At 36.5% G+C, this 23331-nt stretch overlaps 2 protein-coding genes across 5 annotated transcripts in view; both read left to right on the forward strand.

The window, feature by feature from the left end:
- Positions 1-10388, forward strand: part of LOC121726661 (ribosome-binding protein 1) — a 30002-nt gene extending 19614 nt beyond the window's left edge. For 3 of the 4 annotated variants that reach the window (XM_042114113.1, XM_042114115.1, XM_042114112.1), the window contains 10 exons: positions 3454-3559; positions 3838-3932; positions 4664-4780; positions 5298-5438; positions 6272-6373; positions 6808-7299; positions 7511-7627; positions 9299-9394; positions 9667-9726; positions 9806-10388. In XM_042114113.1, the coding sequence (XP_041970047.1) occupies positions 3454-3559; positions 3838-3932; positions 4664-4780; positions 5298-5438; positions 6272-6373; positions 6808-7299; positions 7511-7627; positions 9299-9394; positions 9667-9726; positions 9806-9817 (1338 nt within the window). In that variant the 3' untranslated portion in view covers positions 9818-10388. The remainder of the gene's footprint in view (positions 1-3453; positions 3560-3837; positions 3933-4663; positions 4781-5297; positions 5439-6271; positions 6374-6807; positions 7300-7510; positions 7628-9298; positions 9395-9666; positions 9727-9805) is intronic. The other variant, XM_042114114.1, reaches the window with a different exon arrangement.
- Positions 10389-21543: 11155 nt separating this feature from the next.
- On the forward strand, positions 21544-23331 carry LOC121726313 (26S proteasome regulatory subunit 6A-B). The gene is made up of 5 exons (XM_042113623.1): positions 21544-22177; positions 22324-22519; positions 22592-22788; positions 22864-22994; positions 23087-23331. Exons 1-5 carry the CDS (start codon positions 21623-21625, stop codon positions 23292-23294), a joined length of 1287 nt encoding a protein of 428 aa, XP_041969557.1. The 5' UTR covers positions 21544-21622; the 3' UTR covers positions 23295-23331.

The raw sequence follows: 23331 nt of genomic DNA on the forward strand, positions 1-23331 counted from the left end.
GTTATCTAAATACAGTTTATCTTACGGCCGTTTTCAATAACGTATCTACAGTTAAAGATAGATTTTACGCTCGTTTGTATCGATACAAACGCAAGTTGAACGCTCAGCAAACGTAAGGAAGCCGACACGTTTTAACCTTTACACACGATCCTTGTTTTTGTATCGATACAAACGCACGTTTTTCAAACGCAACTAGGACGTGCTGTAAGCGCGCGCTGGTATCGCGTCTGTATCGCGTTTATATCGCGTTCGTGTCGCGGTGTGGGACACGGCGCCCCTCCTCCACCCGTCGTTCCCCGCTGAGTCGCAGTGTGTTTGTATCGATACAAACGCGTGTTCAAAGCGCGTTACAATAGCGTTCAACTTGCGTCTGTATCGATACTAACGCGCGTTTCATTTGCGTCAAAAAAATGTGTAATGTCTGCCAAAACGCGATGAGAACGCGCAGATGATTTTGATCTCCTTGTATTGATTTCAAAAACAAAAAATGGAAATATTAAAGGAAAATTTCCGTGCGATAATTTTTTACAATTAACGAAGTTGATTATCGCGACTTCGGCGTTTTGAGGAGATCACTTCAGTACTGATTATAGAACGCTGGTATTTAGAAGTTTAAAGTGGACACTCTAGCCTCAGTGACCAGCCACGTGATGGTCGTCGAAAAACCGTCGTAACGCAAGAGAATATTGAAGCCGTGCAGCAGCTAATCCTCGAAGACCGTCATGTGACATATCGCGAAATAGAGGCATCCATGGGCATTTCAGGGACCACTGTCCAAAAAATCTTGCACGAAAAACTTGGAGTAAAAATTGTGATTTCTCGTTAGATACCTTGTTTGCTTAGCGTCGGCCAAAAACAGCCCGTGTTAGTTTTTGTCGCAAAACTACGTGTTAGTTTCACACAGGAAGAGAGTCAAAGCACGTTTATAATTTGCTCAATGGTGACGAGTTTTGGATATATGCTTATGATCCAAATTCTAAGCAGCAGTCTACTGTCTGGGTCTTCTAGAATGAGCCAAAATCGACCAAAGTCATGGACTCACAGAGCACTTTAAAAAAAATTGTTCGCCTCCATTGTGACAAAGGGTGGTCACATCGCCACTATTATACCCGAAGATTGCAAAACGGTTACCGCTGACTGGTAATTGGTATACCACAGCTTGTTTGCCACAAGTCATCACCGAATTTCGAAAAAAAACGATTCAGAGGTCGTATGTTCCTGGCCATGACAACGCATGTTCGCATATCGCCGGTCAAACAAAGATGTTTATGTGAACCCAAAACGTTGAAATTTTAGATCATCCGTCTTACAGCCCGGGCTTGAGCCCTTATTACTTAGTAGTAATTTTGTTAGCAAAATTATAGATTATATTTATCAACAGCTGACACAGAGCTGTGTGAGTTTATCTAACCCTAAGATCTTGGCAAGATGATGTTATATCTCTATGAAGTTATAACTACTTATATCCGGCTCTGAAGTTTGATTGATCCATTTGTGTCTTTCAGTAAGTTGAGTGAAATATTCTTTGGACCTTCTACATCCAACTAAACAATTGAAGTTACCTTTTTTCTTTACTTTAGAACTTGATAACACAGACACAGTATAAACTTTAAATATTAAAAATTTCAATAACAATTTTCATTTTCTTTTAGAAGATACTTTAAATATTTTGTTTTGTTTCTGTGGCTAAGGGTTTATAATGTAACTGATGAAACATATATGCTAAAAGTAAAAATAAAGATAATGATGAAGTAAAAGATTATTTTATAATCCCTACCTTATACTTAACCTGTGGTGTTTGAAAAGATTAAAGAACCTATTTTACCAAATAAAATCCGTCCCAATAGTGTCATTTGGACTATAATAGTTAGAAAGGGACTTTTAATTAAACCTCCTAGTATTATTCTGTTACTTTAGCACAGTCCACAGAGCAAGTCTATCTTACTAATTCATTTACTGATGACGAAGGCATTAGGCAATATAATATAACCTTACTAGTTGGCATTAAACCTGTAATTTCCTAACTTAAATATTTTATTGTATGTATTGTATTTATTAGTATATTATTTATTTATTATATAATTTTATTAATGTATTTTAAGGCGCATGTTTAATTTTGTGCTTTTGATAGTTTTTAATTTAAGTAGGTAACTATACTTTTGCACATTACCGTTTTCCTGGATTTATCACTGAATGTTGAAAGGTTGCCTGGAAGAAATTGCTTCTATGTAAAATGGCAGCCTTGTGTACTATATGTCTTATTTATCAATAATTGTTGTTAATATTTAAGATTTATTGTATTTTTTTGCACAATAAAGTACTTATATTTGTTTATTAATTAATTTCAGTAGACAACATAAGCCTTTATTAGTACTTATGGCAAAATTAGATCTGCAGAGCACGGTTTATATTAATAATAATAATATTTATTAATAATAATAATAATAATAATATTATTAATATTATTATTAACAGCTTGGTATATTAATTTTGTGTTTAAAAATAAGCATTCCATACCCCAGAAAATACTCTTGAAATTATTTTTTTTTCTTTTAATTGTGGGAAAAATCCCTACGATGGTATCCCCAAGATGGTATTTTTCTCCTAATTGTGGGAAAAATCCCTAAATTGGTATCCCTGAGCGCGCTTAAGTCAAGGTCTGCCCACACTCACGAATTAGCCACTCAAGCAACAGTTTGATAGCACATTTGAGTGCAAGATTTCGTTTATTAATACGTTGCGCGCTCAAGCGTCAGTTTGACAGTACAGTTGAGTGCAAGATTTGGTTTATTAATACGTTGCCCACTCGCTTGATCAAAGGCACTTAAAAGCTGTACTCAAGTGAGGTTTATTAATAAGGATAGTTGCTTGAAACACGTTTTAAGCGAGCTCTTAGTGGTAAGAGCCAACTATTTATACGGGCCTTAAAATGCAGCCCTCGTAGCTCCGCCTATCGGCGAGTAAGTAGACACTAGAAACTCAAATTGAAATGCAGATTGCAGGTAACAAAGTTTTGTATGAGCTTCCTTATCTCTAGTAGGCTGTCCGTCCTCCCGCCGATAGTAGATAGGCTACAGTGATAGGAAATGGTATCTGTCAGTACGTTATTGAAACACAAGTATGGACAAAAATATAGATTTGCCTATCTTTAGTAGCAAAAGATTATGGATAGATAGGATATTGATAACGGCCGTTAATGATCTAAATTCTAATATGTGTAATGCTAAGTACTCCACTGCTAATAATTACTGTGTGGACCGCAAAACTCACAGCTCGAAGGCGCGCATCGAGCCGGCTCGATGGAATTAAATATTATACTTATCGATTTAGAGTAAAAATATCGAGCAATGCTCAATGTGTGGACGAAAGCCCAAGCCGCGGGTTTTGCTCGACGTGATTGCTCGATCGAGCAAAACCGTATGTGAGTACTTAGTATATATAATACGTCGTCAGGAGGCGCAGCGCGTGTGCGGCGAGTTGGAGCAGCAGCGGCAGTGCGCAGCGCACGCCGACCAGCTCGCCCAGCAGGAACTACGCGCCGAGCGGGACCGCCGCGCCGGTTAGTGCACACACACACACACACACACACACACACACACACACACACACACACACACACACACACACACATGAAAAACCAATATGACGTACGTCGCATTGTGTTAATGTGTCCGCCATTTGTAATAAAAGGCGTGTACACTGTGACGTCGTAGGTATATAGCTCTCTTTCTGACTGTAATTGTTTATATTTCCCTTATACACTCATTTCGTTTATCAAGTAGTTTAATAAGAAAAATGTTAACATGGCTACAGTCTACTAACATGTTTTTTTTATAGAACTTCAAAATGAAGTGCAACGGCTCACGTCCCTGGCACAGATAGCCGAGGCGGCCATGGAGAAGGTGGAGGGTCTACAGAAAGAGAAAACTGAGGTAATATTTATTCTATTGATCGATGTAGTTAACACATTTAGTGCCACTAACACACCTTGTGACACTGTCCACACTAATCTTTATCTCTATGCCGCGAGCACGCCGGGCGTGCTCTCCGTTTTTCATCAATATCTCAAAGATAAGACAGTGTTTTTCACCGAAACGCTCAGAGCACAAACTTTGTGCCGTAAGCTAATGAATTCTTAAGTGGTTCCATGATCTAATATTTTTTATGTCATCGAAAATAATTTATTATGTAATGCCGCGAACATGCCAGGCGTGTTCATCTACACGAGTTCTCAACCTTTTATATTGTTGGTCTATTTACTAAATTTTTAATGCGAATAATAAAAGTATAGTGTATTGGCAACATCGTAGTGTCATCCCTTTCAAATCAATCTAAGAAAAAAACTGATGACACTACAATGTTGCCACTTTTTAATTTATTCACTTTATTGACGGACTATAATTAAAATTAGCGCGTCAAAATATTCAACTTTGCTAAAACTTCACCTTCTTTTCATAAACAATCTTGAACGTCAGACATATTAGACCGTCAGTAATTATTCTTAGATTAGCTACAAGTTTTTAGATAATATTTATGATATTAAATGTACTGTAACTTCTTGGACATTCATGTTTCACAGTACTTATAATTAATGAAATATATACAATTTTCATGCACTTATTCCTAAATAATAAACTAACTAGATGGTATTCCTTTGCTACAGCTGAGTAAGGAGGTGCGTGCGGTGCGCGAGCAGCTGGCGGGCGCGGAGAGCGAGCTGGCCGAGATGCGAGCGATGCGGGCGGCGCCTGCGCACAACGGCCTGCCCAACGACGACAAAGTACGCCCACAATAATATACCTCTGTTTGTCATTATTGTCAATAAACTTATTACTAACATAGTGATAAACTTTGTACGCAGCATAAAATCTCACGAGAACAGTGTAATTTAAGCTATAGAAAATAGCCTATTCCCTGTAGTATATATTTCTTCTTAATATAATATATCAAATTATTGTGTCACAATGCTAGTTACCGTACTCCTCCGAAACGGCTTTACTGATTTTTATCAAATTTTATATGCATATTCGGTAGGTCTGAGAATCGGCTACTGGCTATTTTTTTATATTGATAAGTGCATTTGTTGAAAAAATAATAGTAAATTATTACAACTCGAGACTGACGGCGACCATTGTTTGTGCGACGGGTTAGCGAAGGACGTTGCCATGGTAACATACTTATTTAACTTCATTTCAATAAAATAATATGGGCGAAATACTTTATATGGCAATACAACATTGCCGGCACAGCTATGTATTCGTTATACATAATTAAATTCGTTTATATTTTTTAAACAGGCTGCGGAGTTAAGTAAAGTGGAGAGCGTGGTGGCGACGCTGCGCGAGGAGCTGTCGGCAGCGCAGCGCAGCAGCGCCGAGCAGCAGGCGCAGCTCGCCCAGCTCCGCGAACAGCTGGCGAACCACGCCCGCAAGAACGACGTAAGCCATATCCACTACGTATTAAGGGCGATTTTTACTCTACACCACATTTTAATTTTACTTTTGTATAAATTGTAAATGGAATTTACGCCCGTATTTATTATTCAATAGTTGTTCACTCGAGATACACTTCGATTATACTATAATCCAGTACGATTCAGAGTTCGGTGCAGCGTAACTTTCGCTTTGGTTCACTATAGCCTGTTCGCTTTAAAAAGAGTGGCCATCTACAATGTCAAAGTTTATCAGTAACTTGTGAAATTAAAAGATTGACTACAATTACTAGATGTAACTAAACTAAAAGTCATTAGGTATGATTTGCGTAATTACTAATTATACTCTTTCTTAACTTGAGTGTCGACTATCGACTTTTAGTCGTATACTATTATTCTTTTTGTACTACACATATTAAGATATATCTTAAGATATAAATTTGAATCTTTTAAAAGACAGCGATGCCTTTAATTGATATTTGACTGTAACAAATTAAATATGTAAAAAAATAAGGACAGTCGTGCATTTACATCATAGTACTTACAAATCGTTACAAGCTTGTATTGTCTGATAACCTCAGTGACAATACACTATTTTATATCATAACGATATAAAATAGTTTATTATTAAATACTTGATAATTTCCAAGAGCTTGACAATTGTCTGGAAATCTCTAACATGTGTGACGACTTTTGCATGTATTAACAATGATATTATAACTTATCCAATGGCCAAATATTATTTTATTATAACATAATTATTTATCTCTAAACATTCTTCGTTTTAAAAATGGAACAATAGATAATTAACAATACATTTTCCGTTTAACCTATTGGTAGGAGTTGAGAACTAAAAATTGGAAAATAATGGAGGCGTTACAAACTACCGAAAGGGCGCTGCAGGCGAAATGTGCGGCCGCGCCGGCCCAAGACATGCCTAACGTAAGTCCACCTTACATATACACAGATCTTTGGCCGGCCTCGCGTCCTAGCTGTAGCCGCTTTCATTAAATATATATATATCTTCTAAAATCTCGAGAACCTAGTTAATGTTAAAAAAAAACTCCTTAAATAATATTATGTCAAGCAAGTCGTAATATAATAATATGTAGAGTTCGTGTACAATAGAAACTAAAAATCTAAGCAACAAAATATATCTTCATCTATCAGATATCATAAATATTATACTTATGTAAAATATATTTTGTATTTATTTATATTATTGTATGAGTTATGTAAATAATAATCGCCAAGATGAGCTTACTAAGCATGCATAACTACATACTTACAAGACATATTCATGCCCTTTTTACGTAAATAGGAGAGGAGATAACTTACGAATGAATATAATTCATCGAATTCTTTCGGTCCAACAGCAAGTTACAAAGGAGCAGGAGTCGAAGATAAGCGAGGCCGTGAGCGTACTGAGCGCCGCGTGCCCGACCGCCGCGCCGCCCGCAGCCGCCGCCCCCGCCGCAGACTGGCTCCACACCTTCGCCAGTAACCTCAAGAAGGAGCTCCAGAAGAGAGAAGAGGAGAGGAAGCAACTCGAGGCGGAGCTCAGCAGCACGACGCCGAAGACTGAAGTCAAAAAGCAGCTCGAAGACATGCAGAAGACGATCAGAGAGAAGGAATCAGAAAAGAAACAAGTAGAACAGGAAATGAGGAGGAAGCTACAGGAAAAAGACGAGGCTAGAGTGAAATTAGAGACTGAATTGAGAAAGAAAATAGAGGAGAGCGAGAAAGCTAGTAAAAAAGTATTATGTGAAAATTCGAGTACAGACAACTCTCGGGTCACAGACCTGCTAGCACAAAACAAGCACCTGCAGAGTCTCGTGGACAAGTACAAGAGGGTTATCGATGATACAGTTAGTATTTTTCATTTTATTCTCCATGTGTCCTGTCCCCCTTCTCTTAGTAATAGTCACTAGACAGATCAAGGTGTAAATTGCTGGAAAATAAAGGACTATAATTATCAACTCTATATTATTTTTTACATTATATTATTATGTACACTGTTGGCCTAAAGACCTTGTCTTAGGTTATGAACATTAAGCTCATGTGTGTGTAACATGCCAGGAGGGCGTGCTGAGCCGGCTGCAGGCGAACGTGTCGCGCGAGGAGCAGCGCTGGCAGCAGCTGCTCGCGGACAAGCAGCGCGAACTCGACCTGCTGCAGCAGACCACCGTGCTGCAGGTAACAACCACATTCTACATTCACATATTGTGTGCTTATACCCGAGTTGTTTGTCACTGTTTACAAGCAGATTCAATTTGTATGAAATAGAATTAGTTACTAACGTTTGTCGCTAGAGGCGCTGTTTCGATGTCACACAAATCGAAGTTAACTGCTTCACGGGTACTAGCTTGTGAGTAGTGTAAATTGGTGACGAAAACTCAGAATCAGCACACTGACTAATACTTTGTTCAATTTTCAACTATCCTTGGTGCGAAAAACAATAAAAAGATAGCAAAAAACCGGCCAAGTGCGAGTTGGACTCGCCCATGAAGGGTTCCGCAGCAGCAATAAAGTTTATTTCTATGAAATTAAAAGGTTTTTGATTTATTTTTATATTTCAGTTGATTTAATGAAAGTTAAATTAAGGTTTACTTACCATTTATGACGTATAAAAAAAAACTACTTGCTAGATCTCGTTCAAACCAATTTTCGTTGGTAGTTTTTATAGTACATCATATATTTTTTTAGAATTATCATGCCCCTATTTTAGAAATTAGAGGGGAGGTGGGCACACATTTTACCACTTTGGAAGAGTCTCTCTCGCAAACTATTCAAGTTAGAAAAAAATGATATAAGAAACCTCAATATGATTTTTGAAGACCTATCCATAGATACCCCACACGCATAGGTTAGATGAAAAAAAAAAATTTTGATTCAGTTGTACCTATGGGGACCCCTAAAATTTTTAATATTTTTTCCATTTTTATATCAAAATCTTAATGCGGTTTACAGACTACATCTACTTACCAAGTTTCAATAGTATTGCTCTTATAATTTCAGAGAAAAGTGGCTGTGACATACGGTCTGACAGACAGACAGTCATGACGAATCTATAAGGGTTCCGTTTTTGCCATTTGGCTACGGAACCCTAAAAAGGATATGGGCGCAGTGCCCATAGACGGCCCCAAATTAAATAAATAAAAAAAACCTCGTTTAATTTTTTTATAAGAGAAGCTCATAGCTAATCTTAGATAATGATTACTTCTTAAAACTAATTCGTGATCGCCAGCCCGTGCGCACCACATCGGGGGCTAGGAATATTTTATTTGTGGCACAAAACATAAAATAGTTACTCCCTAAAACTATTAAACTTGACTAATAGCTAAAAAAATAAGACCACGTGGTGTATTATTTACATTGTCACGCAGTAGCTAAGAAATAACATGAATGTTTTGACATAGGAACCCCTGGCCTTCGCATATTCCTGCATGGAAAAGTCCTTGTACAACATCGTAGACGAGGTAGAACGCACACTACTGCGTGTCCACAGTTTGTATCGTGGAGTCTTTCTATACTTAACACTTATCCTTCTTTGTGCCTTCATATGATTTTAAATTTTATTTCATAGTTACCACATTTTTCATCACATTTCATAGGAGCAAATGTTGACAGAAAGAATGTAATCTTGTTGGGTTTTCTTTTTGTTGTTTTACTGAAAGGGTTTACAGTGACGTTCGAGGTTAATGTTTTAAATGTGGTGGGGGCTTAAAAACACTTGAAAATTTTAAAGCATTTTATGTAGGTGACCGTACCAGAAAATAAAACTATATTAAACACATTGTTTTAGATACATAATAATATTATATTTTGAAATATTTTTCATTTGTAAATTATTATATTAACTTTCAGCTCCAGAGCAAGATCGACACATTGGAAGCTCAACTAAAGCAGGCACAAAAACCTAACCACATAAACAATTTTACAGACTCTGAAAGAATCGCACAGGTAATGTATTTTTATTTGGACACTTACAATTATTATTATTAGCATTTAGAAAGTTCCAAAAAAGTATGCCAATCCATGTCCAAATCCAAAGTCTATAATAGGATTTTCTGTAATATTTCGGCTTTAAGTGTATTAATTTTAAACCTACAAGAATGTTCTCGTCTGCTGGTTATTGGGACATAATTACAAGTACTATTAGACGCATTAATAATAATTAAAATAAAATATGATAATTATTATAGGTCAATTAAAGAATTTTCTTTTTATTACAGGAGAAACTGATGTCAGTGGGACTAACTGAAAAACTTGATGTTCACAATGGTCCATTAGCGGTACGCTGATTTTATTTTTATGCATATAAATATCACGTACTAGCCCTGACGTACTATTAATTGAGTTTGTTTTTTTCAGGTCGGCAAATAACAAACAGACAACGTCTGCACAAATTGTGAGATAGAAATACAGCGGCGGTCGCACGGCGCGCGCCGGTAGCGCCGCCCGCCCCGCCCCTAGAGGCTATCACACCAACTTCATGCGTGAAAACTTGCCAATTAAAATTTAACCTTACGCACGCTAAAAATAAGATTTGTGTAAAGTTTATTCGTCCGGGCATCACAAGAATAAACTTTGCTTATATTTAGTACCGTCTGCCGACGCGCGACCGTTGAATTCTATTTGACATGTATTGAAGCACGTGGACTGATGTGAGCCGCTAAGTAACCGCCACTGCCGCAGTGATCGCATACAAAGTTCAAATTTAAAGTCGCAGTAACCCAGTTGTTCGACCCCACACAAAACCGATGTTCAAATACTATTCATTGTAAAGATCGAGTAGGTGTGCTACTCTTAAAATAATAAATCAGCTTATATAATTATTTTTAAGTCAATGCAATTATAACATATTAGTTGTATCATAGTTAAAATGCTTTTAATGTAAGTAAATCGTATCAATTGATTTTGGTAACGACTTACTTTAGCATAATTGTAAAATCGAAAAATGATGTTTTGTTGTTATATGAATAATGATATTATGACTCTGGATGAGTGAAAAATGCGCTGTAATTGAGTTACGTGGTGTTTTTAAGTTATTTTGATAAATAATAGGAAAAGAAAACTCCAATATCGATTTTTTTATTGTATTTTTTTAATACAATAAATAATTAATACATACCTAATTTTTGTTGGTTGCTGTGCCACAAGTTACTACTTATGATTTGTATGTTTTATGAATACTGTTGAGGCAATATAGTATTTAAGTAGTTTGAATTAGACATATTTAAAAAAAAATATTTACTTAAATTATTAATATAGAGTAACGTTAAAAGGAGCAGAACATTACTCATATAACAGCATAGATGAAGATGGTTACTTTGAACTTTGAAGAGACTAATAGTGTAACATGCGTATTTATAAAAAGTTTGTTATTTTTTGGCAAATTCTAGTGTTATTTAGCAGTTAGCTTGTTAAAATTTATATTGTTTGATATACCGAATTTAAAATTTTGTGTGCATTTCCTTGTTTAATGTATAGTTTATAAACACCTAGGTAAATTTTCTTTTTAATTTTAATTTCAAAGCATATTTTTTCAGTCAGTGCCTTAGAATAAGAATTTTATAATAATGCTTTATGCCGACCGTTTTGTTCATTTTATTAAATCAAATGCTTTTTAATGGTAGCCACTTGTAGTATAATAATTACAGCTATAATTTTCTCCTTAATTATAATAACCAACTGAAGTGTATATTTTACGATTCATGTAATGTAAGGCCATTTCACTGTTACTAAACTACACCGATCGTCTAACGTAATCTTTACCAACCACTGGCCAATGCCAGACTAGACAGAAATGATTGCCATGTCCTGGATGTTTATATTATATTTATATAATATGTATTTTATAAGTAGCATTAATTTTTATAATAAGGCAGTTTATATCAAGATTCATATTATGATAACTATTAAATAAAGACATTATTAAATAAAATAATATAATTTGAGAAGTGATTATTTCAATTATTATACTTACCTACTGCCTAGCTGTCTGGGATTCGCGATTCGTAAATTATGCCGTCTTAGCATTTAGGGCCAGACCGCACCTAACACGACACGACGCTGCGCGACACTTCGGCGCTTTGCAGACGACGGGGTCGTCGCGGGCAGCCGCAGACATCGACGGGCGTACGCATCGAAATTGACCGGCCCGCCCCGCCCCGTCGTCTGCAAAGCGCCTTCAGCCCTTCACGTTCCTTAATATAACTGACGTTCGTAAAACGAGTGGGGTGTTTTACAAACTATTAATTATTTCTAGTATCAATTTAATACATTATAGTGTTATCAACTAAAATCGGTACGATAGGTAATTTGAAAAAATAATTCTGAGATACCCAGTACTTCCAATCAACATACTTCCTTTAGTAACATAGAATATCATTGCTTCCAAGTTTGTTTTTGTGTTCTTTCTCGTGAAAGCGATGTTGATAGACAATAGCAGCTTTGTCCACACTGTGCCTTTTTCTGTTCGTCAAGGACATGCGTTATAGCGCAGTCAACAGCGAACGTGAGGCATGCCCGCGACGCGTGCCCTCTGACCGTATCCAAAACTTCAAAAATGACAATGTTGGCATTGCGTTCGTTGACGCATTCAAGTTGAATGAAAGAAGATGACGAAATTTGAAGATGAAAGCACATAGTGTGGACCATAGACTTATGATAAAAACAGCGAACGTGAGGCATGCCCTCTGACCGTATCCAAAACTTCAAAAATAACAATATTGGCGTTGCGTTTCTTGACGCATTCAATTATTGAATGCGCCGATATGAAAGTTGATGATGAAAATTGAAGATGAAAGTGCACAGGGTGGACATAGCTAATGCATGATGCACTGCGAACATGTCGGCATGATGTCGGCTGTCGCGAACTTTGCGAGTGTAGATTTGGCATTATGTGCGATCCGCGCCGTGCTGTTGCGCGGGAGTGTGGATGCGCAGTTTTGTCGCGGGACAGAAAAACGACAACTTTGGGGGAACGAGCCGCGAAGTGCGAAAAATATGCGAACCGGATCTACACTCATACTTCAGTAATCATTTATTTGCAGTAAAAGTGGTTACACAAGATGTTTACAATAGTAATAGTTCAGACACTTTTAGCTTTACAATTAAATGGTTTCGCAGGAATCTCGCGGCGTCACGCACCATCCGCGCGCGAGTGTGGATGTGGCCGGGAAACGAGCCGCAAAGTGCGAAAATTTGCGAATCGGATCCACACTCATGCTTCGCAGAAATTTCGCGGCGTCGCGCGCGGTCCACGCACGACTTACGAGTGTGGATGTGGCCTAACAAACTCGGGGCTCGGGGAACGGGCCGCGAAGTGCGAAAATATGCGAATCGGATCCACACTCATGCTTCGCAGAAATTTCGCGGCGTCGCGCACGGTCCACGCGCGAGTGTGGATGCGGCCGAGTAAAGCCCTTATTCCAATTATTGTCCTATTTAGAAGTCCTAGTGACAACAAATTGACAAATTGAAAATGGATTATAGTTTTTTTTATTGAATCTTATAGATACCTACTAGACAATGCTTACACGGCCAGTCTGAGATCAGCTAAGTCCCAGAGACAAGAGTTGAAAAAAATGATAAAGTCAATATTTTTTACAAAATATAGGTAGTAGTCCTAATATCGTTGAAATTAAGGTCGAATTTCGACCATTGGGCGATCTCTAGTTCATTGAATAATATGATTTTTTATTTTGTATTTATTTATTTGTAAGATCATATTCTTAGTTATTACTTATTACTAAAAACAGGTTGTTTACCTAATTAAAAAATATAGAGCACAAACTAATACCAAAGTAATCATGTTCATGAAGTCTTCGAAATCCATGATGATGGAGAACGAATCATCCGTGTAAAAGAAATACCACAGACCAGAGTAGGTAATCGACTATTACGACGTGAAAGTGGAGCCAGAGTAGACAGAATGATAGAGTATGCCTACTTAGAACTGATGTTGAAATTTTTAAATTTGACGTATTATGACGAAAATCGTCGCTAGGGTTTTTTTTTTTTTTTTTTTTTTTCTTGGCAACTTAACACAATTTTGCGTATGTTGTGCCACAGACAAGTAAAAGGTAAGGAACTAGCGGAAGGAATAACAGGAACGGAATTTGGAATACGTTAATTAAATAGTTTTTAACTTTACATGTAAATAAATTACAATGAAATACAAAATTAAATTTTAATGTTATTTACAGATAGGTAATTACTTAAACAAATATATACATGTTTATTATTATAATGAAGTAGAGTATTTACAGAAGTAGGAAATGGGATACGAGGGCTGCTATTTATGTATCCGGAATTAAAAAAAGAAACAAACATATATCATTTAATATGGTTTTATTGCTTTTCAAAATATTCGCCGCGATGATCGACACACTTTTGCATACGCTGGAACCAATTTTCATAGCACTTTTTCCATTCTGATTGAGGTATCTCCAAAACGTGCATTTTGAACGCATCAACAGCCTCTTCGCGGCTCGAAAAACGTTGACCACGTAATTTGTTCTTCGCGTATGGAAATAAAAAGAAATCGTTAGGTGCCAAATCAGGGCTGTACGGCGGATGACCAGTCAATTCGATCTTTTGACCCTCCAAAAACTGAGTTGTTTCAGCTGAGGTGTGACAGCTAGCATTGTCGTGATGTAATATGATTCTGCGTTGTCGGTTGTCCTTTCTTATTTCTTCAAAGACTTCTGGTAAACAAATGGTCGTATACCATTCAGAATTAACCGTTTTACGATTCTCTAATGGCACTGTAGCCACATGTCCATTAATTCCAAAAAAACAGGCGACCATTTGCTTCAAAGTACTTTTTGCACGAGTAACTTTTGTTGGTTTCGGCTCATCTTGGAACACCCACACCGTTGACTGTTGTTTAGTTTCGGGGTCATATGCATAGATCCAAGATTCATCACCTGTGTAGATATTATAAACGGCTTTTGACGTACCACGGTTGTATTTTTTTATCATTTTTTTGCACCAATCGACACGAGCCCGTTTTTGATCGATTGTCAAGTTGTGCGGAATCCAACGCGAACATATTTTTTTTACAGCCAAATGTTCGTGTAATATCTTATGTATGCTCGTCATACTTATGCCTAAGGACGCCTCTATCTCGCGATATGTAACATGACGATCACGCATTATTAGTTCCCGCACAGCATCTATATTTTGTGGGACAACAGCTGTTTTTGGGCGACCTTCTTTATTTTCATCCGTGAGCATAGACCGCCCACGATTAAACTCACTGTACCAGTGATAAACAGTGGTTTTTGATGGTGCTTCATCTCCAAAAGTTGCGGTGGGTTGAATAAAGCACTGTTGTTGATTTAGCCCACGCCGAAAATCGTAGTAAATCATTGCACGAAAATGTTCACGCGTTAAATCCATGGCAAATGAAGACACGCAATTTTCAAAATGACGCCACAATGGAAAAATAATTGACAGTCACATGAAACAAAATGTATTCTTCAACCAAAGAGTTCTATTTTCAAATGTTGTAATTACTTTTTAAATATTGTTCTTGTAAGTGGCCAGTTCCGGATACATAAATAGCAGCCCTCGTAGGAATCAATGATAAGCTATTATATAAATTGGAATGATCATGGAGAGGACAGGATAAAATAATATGGTTTAAATCTCCAATTTCGCCACACTCGCATAAATCATCACGTCGAACGCCAATTCTCTTAAGGTGTGTAGGAAATAGGAATGCACAAATGACCCAGTCTCATTCGAATAATCGATGATGTTACGTTTTTTGAGAGATGAATTTTAGCAAACCAAGGCTTAGTTGGGATTACGGGTTGAATTTTTTGATAATGAACTGCTTTTGTTTGACTGCTCAGTCTCCATGACTCATCCCACGCTTCTACGAGAGAGTTCCTGGCAAGAGCAACCAAATCATGATCGTGTAGTTATGAAAAGGAAATACGTCTCCACAGAATATAGCGTCTTTTGCCATTTTATCAGCTAACTCATTGCCTATAATACCACAATGGCTAGGTATCCATACAAAAGTAATAGAGTAGCCTTTTAATTTACATTTATATAAAAGATTACGAATCTGAATAATAATAGGAAAACAGTTTTTTTAATTTGAAAGGGAACTTATTTAGGGTTTGCAAAGCGCTTAAGGAATCAGAAAATATTAGAGCCTTCTCAAGCCTACCGAGTAGAATGTACTCGATAGCCTTGAAAAGACCATAACACTCCCCAGTAAAAACAGAGGATTCGGGAGGAAATTTAACTTTTTGCACAATATTATATTGTAAATGGTAGATCCCTACTCCTACATGACTGTCTGCAGAATTCTTTGACGCATCAGTGTATAAATGATGCCATCCTTGCCAATTGTTATTAGTTATGTACTTAAATATATTTCTAGCAAAATATTTATCAGACTTCTTGATACCGATATCATAACGAACATCGGGCATAAGGGTTAGAGCTTCGTATGAAGATTCAAATAACGGAAAAGGGGAGCGATAAGTAGGAGCGTCCAAAATCAAGAATTTACGATAGCTATGAATGAGTGGGGGTTTAGATTTATGAAGCCAGTATTTACTATTATCGTAACAAAGTTGAGATAGAGTATTAAGTTTAGGAATTAAAGGATGATTAAGAAGTTGGTAGCAGCGAAGGAAAAATTTATCTGCCAGATATTGTCGTCGGAGTTGAAGAGGAGGCTCACAACACTCCAACTGAAGAGCGTTTATAGGAGATGATTTCATAGCACCACAGATTATGCGTAAAGCTTTAGCTTGTATTTTATCAATTTTTTGTAATGCACTCAAGTTACATGGCTCTAAAAGAAAAGTCCCATATTCTAATATGCTTCTTATCATTGCATTATAGAATAATTTCATTGTAAAGGGGTGGGATCCCCACCAAACACCGGAAAGACTTTTTAACATGTTTAGGTTTCGTTCACATTTTGAATAGATGTATTCAAAATGTGCGTTACCATTCAATTTTGAATCTAAATACAATCCTAAAAATTTTACATTTTCTTTTACAGGAATAAGAATTCCATCATAAAAAACTGTTACAGGCGGAGGCATACGCATCCGTGAAAATAAAACCACCGAGCTTTTATCAACCGATAACTGTAAGCCATTTTTGTCCATCCAGATTTTTAATTTCTTTAAGACATTTGTCAGATCCCTACAAGCATCACGTATAGAATTGGAAATTATGTAAATAGCCTTATCATCTGCGTATTGTAACAGTTTTATTATGTTATTTAAGTCTAAGCATTTTTCTAAGTCAGCAGTGTATAAGTCGTACAATAAAGGACTTAAAACAAATCCTTGCGGAATACCTTTACGGACAACTCTTGTTTGTGTACGGTCATCTAAATTTAAAATTATAATTCTTTCCAACAGTAGATTTATGATAAAATTTACCAAAATTATTGGCACACCCAAAATAATTAACTTTTCTTTTAGTATAAATAAATTTACATTATCATATGCCGAATTTATGTCCAGAAAACAAGCAACGACAAATTAACCTATTTTTGGCTAAATGTTCAGCAATATTTAATAATACTGAAGACAATATAATGGGACGATACGATGTGGCGGAGGACGGTGGTTTGTAAGGCTTTAATATGGGTATCACTTTTTGCATCCGCCATGAAGTTGGTATATTCCCTGATAATAGAATTTCATTAACTAATTTCAGGTAATACTGTAAAATTTCGTCGTTTGCATGTTCAAAGAAACTGTAAGGAATACCATCCAGTCCGGGAGAAGAGTCTTTTAAATTTTTTACTACCCCTTTAAGTTCGTCCAGAGTAAAAAGAGAGTTAAGGTCCTCAAAATTTTCATTTAGCATTGAGATGGAGATAGACAGGAAACTGAAGGAGGAGCTAAGTTATCTAGAAAGTTACTAGACAGAGATTCAGGCATGGGATAGAAGGAAGGTTTAAATGCTGATCTATATCGTCTTATGTTATTCCAGACTGTGGTAGGGTGTACATCCGGACTTAGAGATAGACAAAATTTTCTCCAGCTTGTTATCTTTTTTGTCCTGAATAGTTTTTTTTGTTTCTCTAACACAATCAAGGTAATGCTGATAGTTAATTATATTTGGGTTTCTATTATAGGTACGAGTACAGTTTTTCACTTTCTTTCCTGTTCCTAATAGCAACTGTGCATTCTTGATCCCACCAAGGTGGAGATGGTGGATGAATAGATGATAAATTCTTTTTTGGAAAAGTGTCATCAGCTGCCTTAATGAATGCCTTGGCCAAGGCATCTGCACAAATAGATGTATTTTCTGATTTTATGTCAGGGAGGAATGGCAACTGATTTGAAAGTAAATTTATAAATTTATCCCAATCTGAATTATTGTTTAAATTGTATTTTTTTGAGGACTGACTATGATAAGGCGATTTATTACTGTTTCTACCTGGAAATGATGGGAAAATGATCACTACCGTGACTTGATTCTAAAACACTCCAGTAAAAAGTAGATGAAAGATTAGGTGAACAAATGGATAAATCAGGAGCACTGCAACCTTCATGAGGAGCAGTATGACGGGTTGGATGGCCGGAATTAAGAATGCACAGTTGGTGATAATCTACCAAGTCCAGCAATACATTGCCCCATGAGTTGTCTTTATGACTACCCCATGCTTGATGTTGTGCATTTAAAATTTGGCAAAAATATTTAAGTACATAATATTGTTTATTATAAACGTGACGATTTTTACTGATAGAGCCCCATCAATTTGCCACGGGCCCCGGTTCTTATAGTTACGCCACTGTCTATGTCCTTTTTCGGGACTCTTAAGAATATAATATTATGGAGTTATCCATGCCAAATTTCAGCAAAATCTGTTCAGCAGTTTAGGCGTTAAGAGGTAAAAGACAGACACACTTTCGCACTTATAATATTATTAGTAAATTAGAAATATCAGTAATTAGTATATTAGTATGATAATATTATAAATGCGAAAGTGAATATTGAAGGAATTAGTAATAAATATTGAACTGACGATAATTTTATTTATATCGTTTTTTCAATTACAATATATTATTATACATAAAACAATGATATTTAAAAATAACTTGCACATGATATTTTAGAAATATTTATGCGTTAATTAGATTTAAGCATGATTAATAATCGGTATGTTGATTTCGATACGTTTCCCAATTCCGTCTCAGAAACGAATAAAACGCTAAATAAGGAAAATATGGGCGGCGGCAAAAATTCCCAATCTAGGATTCGTGAAAGCACTTTGTAACGTTTTCAACGTGTTTTAATTTTTAACTAGTAAACCGTATTTCACAGCTGATCGCACTCTGAGTTCTGACACCCACGTGTTGCCTGAATCTGCCACTCGCCGCGCCACTAGAGATATCCATATATAATAAGTCTATGTATCCAAGAGGCATATAGGTCCACCATAAAAAATTTTTTAAATTTTTCCAAAAAAATGGTATCTTAGCATAGAAACAATGAGATGCTAAGATGCAATTTTTTTTGCATAATTTAAAAAAATATTTATTAAAAAACTATAGGGGACCTAACAAAAATTATTGTGGACCTTTATAGACATAACGATAAAGAATGCAAAAATATAAAAATTTATCAATTTCGGTTTAGATGAGATCATTGAGGTACTATAGACTGGAGAGAGCCTTATATCGGTGTATAAGCGTCAAAAGCGTGTAATGTTATGTCCTACTTACTAGGACATAACAAAGGAGTCGGTCGGCATATTTCATGTAATAAAAGTGTTAATAAAGCTTTTTAGTGAACATTTAATGCTAGATATTGTTGAGTTTTGTGGTTCCGCTAAATAATAAACCATAAGAATAGTCAAAGAATGCCTCAAACACGTGGATTTAACATTAAGTACGTAAGTTTTGAATAACGTTTTTTGGGCTTTTCAATCGGTATTTTTGTAAGCTAAAGAGATAATTTATAAGTTTATTAATCCCTTATTCGTGCTATATAAGGCATTAGTGCTAAAAATATCACATCAATTAATAATTTGGCTATAAAAATTGCATAGCTTTTTACGCGTGTTTACGGATTCTCATCACTTGAACTATAGTTATTCGATATTATGAACTAATTGACTTTCTTTCCTGTATCATAAAGTGCTTCGAAATAATCGACAAATAGAAATATTCAAGAAAATAAACACACTACTTGTATGAAAATAAGCACAAAATGGCCACGCGATGACGGGCTAAGACTACATCTATACTATAATATTTAATCTATGGATGAGATGCTAAGTTTTTTTTTTTTTGCAAAATTTAAAAAATTATTTATTAAAAAACTATAGGCGACCTAACAAAAATTATTGTGGACCTATACAGACCTAACGATAAAGAATGCAAAAATATAAAAAATAATCAGTTTCGGTTTAGATGAGATGCTAAGATGCAATTATTTTTTTTGCAAAATTTAAAAAAATATTTATTAAAAAACTATAAGACCATGCGCGCACGGGCAACTTCACGGCGGCTGCAGTGGTCGTTGCACTCGCTATAAAAAACCGAAGAAAGCGTCGAAAAATAGAATAATGGGTGCATCCACTATGGAGCGATCGGCTGACTCTCGGGAAATTTTATACTAGTTTTATGAAATTGAGAGCATACCCAAAAAAAATTTTTAGTTACTTTAGACTGAGTGTCGAAAGTTTCGATGAACTGTGCAGAATCTTACTAGATTGGCAGTTTACGGCAGCAACGCGTTCGAGCCATCTTCGAAGTGGTCGAAGATGTCTGCAGGCATATCTGACCTACATAATGACACAATAACAATATTATGAATTGACATTGTCTTTTGAGCTATCAAATGGTTACGCATTTCTGAGAATATTCTGTAAGACGTTGCTATTGCTACTCTAGTATTTTAGAAACTCATTGCTGCAAGTACACACAAACTCACGCAGCGGCAGTCGAGTGGCAACTGGCCGATCGGCAACTTTTTTGTTGCCCGTGCGCGCACTTGCATAGAAACCAATAGGGAAGGAGACAGTTGCGTCGCGGGCTCTGGGCAACGAAAAAGTTGCCCAGAGTTGCGTCGCTACGTGCGCGCACTTTCATACTAGCTCCTAGACTTCATCAAGAGACAAATAAATCGCCGAGCAACTAAGTTGCCCGTGCGCGCATACCCTAAGGGACCTAACGAAAATTATGGTGGACCTATACAGACCTAACGTAGACCTATCGATTAATGTCATTTTGATTTCAAAAATCGATGGGGTGCTGGTCCACTCACTTGATCAAAGGCATTTAAAAGCTGTAGGTACTCAAGTGAGGTTTATTAATAAGGATAGCAGCTTGAAACACGTTTTAAGCGAGCTCTTAGTGGTAAGAGCCAACTATTTATACGGGCCTAGGTTGCGGCAGACTTAGAGTTGGCAACCATTTATACCTTATTTTGTCTCGTCATTTTCTTTCAAATGATGTAAAATTTACTGAAAAAAATATTCATATAAATTATGCATTTATCTCATGAACATTAAACTTAATTAGAGGTACAGTCTGTCAAAAAAGTCATGAAATTAAAAAGTGTTAACATCGTAGTGGCATCCCTTTTTTCTTAGATTGATTTGAAAGGGATGACACTACGATGTTGCCACTTTTTAATTTCATGACTTTTTTGACAGACTGTACTTGCGAACCACTTTTGACAAGGCAACCCAACATTATTCCATTCTTTAAGTTCTAAAGATTATTTTAAAATATATTTGATCGGAAAAAATGATTCATGCAGGATTTTACGGTCGGATCCAATACTATAAGGTCAAATTGAAAAATCTCAAAATCTTGCCCAAGGCTAGTAAAGTTATCCTATATCAGCGATACTTTTTTTTTTGTGTGAATCCATCCAAAACTTCAGCTGCAACCGCTCGCCGCGCCACTTTGTGTGCAAAGTGCGAAAAATATGCGAATCGGATTCACACGATGTATGCTTCGCTTGATGCTTCGCAGCGCGGCGTCTTTGCTTTGAAAGTTTGAACTGCTCTATGGTCATACTCTAGTAATCTGTGGTCATACTAATGTCACATTGACGTTATCAAAATGACAAATTATCTATCGTCTAATGTCATGACAATCCATTTCTCGAAAAGAAAATCGTCAAACAGTTATTTTTTAATCAAACAATTTCAAAAAATAAATATAAAATCATAGAATGACTACCACACTCGAAGACAAGTCCATCTGGGAGGATGGGGAGGAAGCACTCAGCGATGAAGTTCTACGTATGCCAACAGAAGAGATCATTAGCCGGACTCGTTTACTGGACAATGAAATTAAGATAATGAAGAGCGAAGTGATGCGAATTTCCCATGAGCTCCAAGCTCAAAATGATAAAATTAAGGAGAATACGGAAAAGATAAAAGTAAACAAAACTCTGCCGTACTTGGTGTCCAATGTGATCGAGCTACTCGACGTGGATCCCCAAGAGGAGGAGGAAGACGGCGCAGTCGTCGATCTCGATTCCCAAAGGAAAGGAAAATGTGCAGTCATTAAAACTTCTACCAGACAAACATACTTCTTACCAGTCATAGGGTTGGTGGATGCAGAAAAACTGAAGCCAGGTGATTTGGTTGGAGTCAACAAAGACTCGTACTTAATTTTGGAAACGTTGCCGGCCGAATATGATGCCCGTGTTAAGGCTATGGAGGTTGATGAAAGACCTACCGAGCAATATTCTGACATTGGTGGCTTGGATAAACAAATTCAGGCAAGTAAAACATTGTTGTGTTATTGGTTTATTGTTAAAGTAGCCTTAATCACTTAGATGTATACAGTTTCATCTTAGGTTGAGACAGATTTTGTCCATAAATAGTTAATTTAATAAAGTATTAACTATTGTCTCTTTTGTTATAGGAACTGATTGAAGCTGTGGTCCTGCCTATGACTCACAAGGAGAAGTTTGTAAACCTCGGCATCCACCCACCTAAAGGAGTACTACTGTATGGGCCTCCCGGTACTGGTAAAACGCTCCTTGCCCGAGCCTGTGCTGCACAAACAAAATCTACTTTCTTGAAACTTGCTGGACCACAACTTGTGCAGATGTTCATTGGTAGGTATTTTTTCTTTTCTTTTCTGAGTAGCCCTCAAAGAATTTAAAATATTAAAAAAAATTACTTTATAGGTGATGGCGCAAAGCTGGTACGTGATGCTTTTGCACTTGCCAAGGAAAAAGCCCCAGCCATCATATTCATAGATGAACTTGATGCTATTGGTACAAAGAGATTTGACTCCGAGAAAGCAGGTGACCGTGAAGTACAGCGTACCATGTTAGAACTACTTAACCAGTTGGATGGCTTCAGTTCAACTGCTGATATTAAGGTACGTGAATATACTAAAATAAGCAAAACTACTAAAATTTTATGCAAATATCAATTTATTTAATAAATATTACAGGTCATTGCTGCCACAAATCGTGTTGATATTTTGGACCCTGCTCTTCTTAGATCTGGTCGTCTTGATAGGAAGATTGAATTCCCCCACCCTAATGAGGAAGCAAGAGCCAGAATCATGCAGATTCATTCAAGGTAATTCTAAATATTTCATTTGATTGTTGATTTACAAACTATAACAACTTAAAGCACACAATAACATGGTATTTGTTTCTAATTTTTTAAAGGAAAATGAATGTATCTCCTGATGTTAACTTTGAAGAATTATCTCGCTCCACTGATGACTTTAATGGTGCCCAGTGCAAGGCAGTTTGTGTGGAAGCTGGTATGATTGCTCTCAGACGCTCTGCCACTGCAGTCACCCATGAAGATTTTATGGATGCTATTCTTGAAGTACAAGCCAAGAAGAAAGCAAATCTTAGCTATTATGCTTAAACTTAACATTTTATATTAATTAAAAGCATATTTAGTA

Source organism: Aricia agestis, chromosome 4, assembly GCF_905147365.1.
Source record: "Aricia agestis chromosome 4, ilAriAges1.1, whole genome shotgun sequence".
Classification (NCBI taxonomy): Eukaryota; Metazoa; Arthropoda; class Insecta; order Lepidoptera; family Lycaenidae; genus Aricia; species Aricia agestis.

Bases quoted from the DNA above. Each gene is read 5' to 3' on its own strand.
- LOC121726313 (XM_042113623.1), top strand. From the start codon at position 21,623: ATGACTACCACACTCGAAGACAAGTCCATCTGGGAGGATGGGGAGGAA. The intron at 22,178-22,323 runs GCAAGTAAAACA...CTTTTGTTATAG, and splicing joins GCTTGGATAAACAAATTCAG to GAACTGATTGAAGCTGTGGT. The intron at 22,995-23,086 runs GTAATTCTAAAT...AATTTTTTAAAG, and splicing joins ATCATGCAGATTCATTCAAG to GAAAATGAATGTATCTCCTG.